Genomic DNA, 6,683 nt, shown 5'->3' with positions numbered 1-6,683 from the left:
ACTAAAGAAGAAAGTCTACCATCACCCTATTTATAGGCTATTCAACATTGATCAGTAGCCAAGAGCATGTCTTTATCACTAGTTTAAATACCGATAATCATCTTCATAACTTATCTTGAAAAATACTCAAATAAATCCCTTCATAAAGAAACTTTCCATCAGCTTCAAAACTCTCAAGAGATAAGGATAGGATAAGGAAAAACATAAGCATATTTAACACTTCAAGCTTCTCCCTTGTCCTCCAAGTTAGTCGAATGGATAAAGATAATATTTTGGCAAAAAATGTTTCTTCATTTGCTGCATTAACGAGATTAAATAAAAATTCAAACACGGCAACACAAACTTTAAGTACACCAAAGTTATTATTCTATATGTTGTTTGAACATACAATTGTCAAAGTTCCCACACACATGGTAGTTTCAAAAACCTAAGGGAGATGGTTAGGTTTTGGAGTAAGCGGTTAGAGATTCTGGATAAATTTTGGCAAAGTTTTGGTATGGAGAATGTCTTAAGGTAGGAGATTGAGGTACTTATACCCTCTTTAGTGAGTTCCTCTCGATAGTGTTGAGTTGGTGCAAGTTACTAAGTCATTGAAGACCTTCAACACTTGTACTTAAAAGTCCCAATATGAATCCAATGTGATTTGGCAAAACCCTACATGCTATACATACAAGACTTTGCTATCCAAATAGTATCTTCCTCCAAGGCCTTATGATTAAACTTTTGTTTAGTAGATTGTTGGTCATGTTCTGCTCAAAGAAGAGATCCTTCTTAATGAGGTGTTGGGTCATCCTTTTTTGTAGCCACTAAGTGAACATGATGTGCTAAGACTATTGTTTAGTCCAAATGGTTAGACATACCGTATTGGACCAAGTAGCCAGACTGGTCGAGATATTAATATAGAGAGACATCAGACCAGTTGACCTATGAATCGATATGGACCAATTGAACTAGACTAAAAATCCAATTAAATAAACATTAAATTGAATTTTTTTATTTTTAATTTTTATAAATCTTTAAATAATTTATGTAATCAAATCAATTAGACTAGTCAAACTGGTCATTATAGTGAATCAATACCATCTTGTCCAAGCGTGATTATATCTCGATGAATTTGACATGCAAACTTTCTTGGTATTACGCTTAATACGTTGATTTTCCAAGCAACGGTTCATTTGATAATTTTGCAAACTACTTTTTCCTTAGAAATTTTTTATTAAAAAGATTATAAAATACAAATATAAATATAGTACTCATCAATCCAGGAAAAGGTTCATTTGTTTAGTCTAGTTAATTACTCAACCTTGATAAATAGTTAACCGTAAAATATATAGTTTATTACTTAAAATAACCTGGCCGACCTATGTATAGATCCAATTCAACAAGTATACTCTTAATTATTATTATTTTTTTTCATATTTAAGAGATCATATGAAAGTTCGGAAGTGAACACCCAACAGACTAAACACAAACACTAAAAATAAATTACTTTCTGTGATGCGCTCACCCCATACAAAACACAAAATAACATGATTTTAAATTGAAAAGCAGCAATACTGGAAATCTGATAGTAAGATTGCCAAATCTCTGTACTTTTATTGGTAACACATGGAAAGGCTAACATTGATAAGCATTTAATAAATGTTAATTAAAATGGCTAACTGCCAATACCAATGCTAAGGTCTAGAGATTACTTTTAAATAATATCATCATCCAGTGTTATTTTATTCAAATTAAATGTTTATATATCCTTCCAAGTTAATGATTTTAGAAAAGGTTCAAGAAATGCCACCGGGAATACAGCATGTAAAATTTCTTCTGATCAAAGTAAAGTCTTCCAGAAAGGAGAGAAAGCGTTAAAGATCGAACTAGTTAAACGTTGGAATGTAGGAGGATTCCGGTGACTATACAAAATCAATTATTAGCGATGATCTCCATTTTGTCCCGAACTGGCAAGACCCCTGCAAAACCCAATACTCACCTCAGTCATATCAACTTATATATATGTATATCTATATATTCCATATTATGAATGCATGAAACCAATAACATGATCAAACACTCCCTCAAAAATGTAAAAATAAATAAATATCCCTCCATGCAATCAGGCCCGGGGTTATCCTTTTATCAAGACTAAGACTTACATTAAATGTTCTTATTAACAGTATAATAGAAAAAAGGGATGAAGGTGATGTTTGTGTTGGTATTTAAACTTAATATCTAGGCCATTAATTCAACCAGGCAATATGGTAGAGAACTTTACAAAAGCACATCCACTAATACTTCACTTCCATCATGAAAACACAAGCTCATCCATTTTAAATGGTAATAAGTTGGACAAGATCTTGACCCAGCCAGAGTTCCTTGAAATGAAAGGAGCTGACTATATTTTGCATTATGTGAAACTCAAACACTTTTCACATTACCATACACGGTCATTGATAGTTTATTAATACCCCAACTAGTTTCCATCTTATCTAAAGATTTAGTAAATCATAAACAGAATCCATCTGGAAAACAGAAATACCCAAAATGCCAAGTTAAATGGATGCCCCCAAGGAAGACATTACACTGTCAACAAATGTAAAAGGCAAATGAGAGACTGTAACAGCTCCAATTGAGGATCATAACTAATGTGGATAATAATATCAAACCTTAAATTGTCTCCATAGCTTAAAAGGGCAAATGACCGCTATGTTTCCGGTCAATTTTCCCAAATTGATGCTGAGACAATGAAGGCAACCTTTTGAGTGGAAAGTAAAAAATTTCTAGCATTATACTGGATACACGTACAAAAGCTACCAAAATCATTATCAAGTTTCACTTGCTTAGCCAGCTTAGATGTTAATACTTTTCAATTTTTCCTGATTAGTATCTTATCCATAGAGCAAAGCAAGAAAATAGATATCCACAGATACATGTCTAGTGCAATCGCATTAAGGTAATGAATTTGAATTTCACCAATGACATACATTACACACACATAGGACGCATTCACATGATAATATAGTAAAGAAAAATAAGAACTAATACTTATGACTGCCTGAAACTCATTAAGGTACCGCCACAAAAGAATTAACAGAAACATACTCGGGAAGATGCATTAACAATAAGTTTACCAATGATATCAAATGTTGAAATATAGTGGGATGACTTACTCATAAATGTTACAAACTATATAAGTTAAACTTAAAGAATCTGCATACCTCACAACACAATACCAAAACATCATAAATGCAAACTAATTAAAAAAGGAAAATCAAATTCAAATAGTGATTTCGCACAACAGATCTGTTGGCTAAATGCAAATTATGCAACTGTCTGCTTTGCCATATTCCAAAAATAACTTCTTCCTTTCTGCTTAAGTTTCTCACTTCAAAATAATTAACTCATTCTTCATAAATCTCAAGAACGTTATTAATTATAAATGTTGCGGCCAAACATGACAATCTAGATGCATTTTTTTTTTTAACTTGAGTCATTTAACCACATCTAGCAGATCATATTATCAACAATGTCAAGATTTTCACATCCTTATGTTTTTCATATTCATCCCAATGCAAGAGGAAAATATGCAGATTATACACAACTCTCTAATAACGACAGAGCAACCACAGTGAACAAAAATGCTAAGTTTTACACCGATGAAAGCCTCCTAAATTCTTTACTGGAGACAAGCCAAAACACATGAAGATCCGTTTTTCAGATCTTTAAAAACCCAGAACCACCAAAAATTAAACAATATCTCAATGTAATTGCAATTCAACAAAAAGGATAACAATTTTGCCTAGGCATCCAAAAAAAAAGCAGTCTATGAAAATGCTAAACAATAAAATAAAATTCATAAGTTTCTACTAAAATACATTAATCAAACAAAGCTCACAGATTAAATCCCACTCAAAAGCCCCCTCAAAATATAATCAATAAATAAATCAACCGGAGAAAAACCCAATCCTCCCAAAAGCCATCAAAATCAACCCTATAAGGACTTACTTTTTATGGCGTCTCCCTCTCTTCGGACCCCAACCTTCAAGCTTAGCAATAGGGCAACCACAGCGAGCCCGAAAAAGCAAAACAGCTCGCCCATTAGGCGGTGCCATCTTCCTTAATTCAGCCCTCAAACACTCATAATCGGGGTTCCCTTCACTCCCACCTTTCCAAGGCAAACGATCAATCTCCTTTGATCCATTTTTCACACAATCCTCCGTTTGTAGCTGCAAATCAAACTCCAAAGCCTTTTTCAGCCCTTTACAACCAGGCTTTTCGCATTTACGGGACCGTGAACCGCAGCAGAACTCGATGGAAATAAGGGTTGTGACAAAGAAAAGTGTGCAACCCAAAAGGTAGGAAACGAAAGGGAGAGAAAAGGAAGCGCTTTGGGTGGAGAGGAGAGGGGAAAGGAGAAGGGAAAGGGAATGGAACAGGTAGGAGAAGTAAGAGGATAGAAGGAAAGTGCCTGAGAAAAGGACTAAAATTAGGATCAGGAGGTCTAGGGTGGCTGATGGAGAGTGTTTGCAGAGGAGGAGAGGGGAGTGGGAATGGTGGTTTTGGTGGTGGTGGTGGTGGTGGTGGTGGTGGCCGGTAAGTTTCGTGGCGGAAGAGGTGGCAGCGCCGGGGGTGGAGGAGGCGGTGGCGGTGGCGGTGGCGGTGGATTTTGAAGAAGGGGGCATGATGAGGAGATCGAGCATGTTAAAACTTAAAAAAAAAAAAATGTAGATTTGTGAGGGTGCACTGAGATTTTACAGCTCAGACAAGGTGTATTGTTGTAGGTAATATATATGTATAACTTTTTTTTTTATTTATAATTATTTTAAAATTATGTACACTTTTTCTTTTTCTTTTTTAATTTAAATTTTAAAGAGACAAACAAAATATATTCTTTTCCTTTTTTTCCTTTTCTGCCAAAGAAAAAATATATTCTTTGCTTAGGAGAGGGTGATTTTGGAAGTTAAAAGACGCAAGTTCAAGGCTTTTCCTTTTCCTTTTTTTTTGTTGTTAAAAATCTAAAAATAATAAATAATAAATAATTGTTTTTTATTATACTTAAATAAATGCTTAATCTTGTAAATTAAATGGATGTCATAACCCTTTAAGCATATTAAAGTAATGACATAAAACTCTTTACTTAATTTATAATTAAGAGATTATTAAATAGAGTAATTAAGAAACTTTAATTCATTCAATGTAATACCTTTATTAATTAAATGTAAAGGAGTTTATAAATAGCACCTTGTAAGTGAAAATAAAATAATGAAATTTTCTCGTATTTTCATCCTCTTTATTTATTGTTTTATTAATTTTTCTATAACACGTTATCGACGAGTTTCTACGAGTTCATAGTGAATTTCACGTCATTTCGACTTTATATAATTTGCTCAGTATTACTCCCGTTAAACTATATACGGAATACGTATTTTCATAATTCTTTTATTTTATTTTCTAGATGAAATATTTGCTTTGGATAACATTTGCACATTTATTTTTACAATTAAAATCTAATAATGATAATTATATATACATATTTTTTTATTTAAAGAAATTTCAATTAATTTAATTTGTTTTAAGTTATTATTATGACTATTCTGTTTATACCAATATTTGACGTACATATTATTATTTAGCAAATTTGGTATATATAATTGAATTATTTTACGATTGAGAATACTTATTAATTTGCTAATATTTTTTTATTTTGATTGAAGTGATTATAATGTCAAATCTTGCCAAACTTGAATTTGCGGCCTTAGACATCTCAGGCAAGAACTATTTGTCATGGGTGTTAGATGCTGAAATTCACCTAGATGCTAAAGGTCTAGGAAATACTATATTAGCAGATAAAGAAGTATCTAATCAAGACAAGGCAAAAGCAATGATTTTCATCCGTCATCATCTACATGAAGGATTAAAAGTGAAATATCTCACTGTGAAAAACTCTCTTGAGTTGTGGAAAAATTTGAAAGAACGATTTGACCATCAGAAAACTGTGATACTCCCTAAAGCTCGGTATGATTGGATGCACTTACGGTTGCAAGATTTTAAGACTATAAGTGAATACAATTCAGAACTTTTCAAAATTAGTTCTCAACTAAAATTATGTGGAGAAAACATAACTGATGAGGACTTGTTAGAGAAAACATTTTCAACCTTTCAAGCTACTAATGTGCTCCTGCAGCAGCAATACCGTGAAAAAGGTTTTAAAAGGTATTCTGAATTGATTTCATGCCTTTTGGTGGTGAACAAAATAATCACTATTGATGAAAAATCATGGAATTAATCCCTCTTGGTTACGCACCATTCCCTGAAGTGAATGTAGCAGTACACAATAATTATGAAAATAGAAAATATAAAAGTCGCGGCCGTGGTCGTGAACGTGGTGGGGGACGTGGTCGAGGATGTATTAGTAATCGTTATCATGGTGGTCATAAAAATGATACTTCTAACCACCAGAAAAAGAATAACAATGAAAGACAAGAAAGAAGTGGTCAAAATAATCCTTTAAAGATTGTTGAGAATATATGCTACCGATGTGGTATGAAAGGGCATTGGTCACGTACCTATCGTCCGTCTGAGCATTTAGTGAAACTTTATCAAGCATCCATTAAAAGGAAGGGAAAGCATATGAGACAAATTTTATATCCCAAAATGATGAAATAGAGGCAAAAGATGAAGGTATTCACTATAAT

The 6,683-nt window shown here is 33.0% G+C and overlaps 1 protein-coding gene across 1 annotated transcript; it reads right to left on the bottom strand.

Annotated features, from left to right (window-relative positions):
- Window positions 1-1,694: 1,694 nt before the first annotated feature.
- LOC108465079 (uncharacterized protein At5g19025) lies at window positions 1,695-4,783 on the bottom strand. The gene is made up of 2 exons (XM_017765386.2): window positions 3,994-4,783; window positions 1,695-1,961 (listed from the first exon to the last, which is right to left on the bottom strand). The coding sequence occupies exons 1-2, from the start codon at window positions 4,686-4,688 to the stop codon at window positions 1,922-1,924; spliced, it is 735 nt and encodes a 244-aa protein (XP_017620875.1). The 5' UTR covers window positions 4,689-4,783; the 3' UTR covers window positions 1,695-1,921.
- Between the last annotated feature and the right edge of the window lie 1,900 nt (window positions 4,784-6,683).

This window comes from Gossypium arboreum, chromosome 10 (assembly GCF_025698485.1).
Source record: "Gossypium arboreum isolate Shixiya-1 chromosome 10, ASM2569848v2, whole genome shotgun sequence".
NCBI classification, from domain to species: domain Eukaryota; kingdom Viridiplantae; phylum Streptophyta; class Magnoliopsida; order Malvales; family Malvaceae; genus Gossypium; species Gossypium arboreum.
Note: the sequence above shows the minus strand (reverse complement) of the source record. Positions and strands in the feature narration are given on the sequence as shown.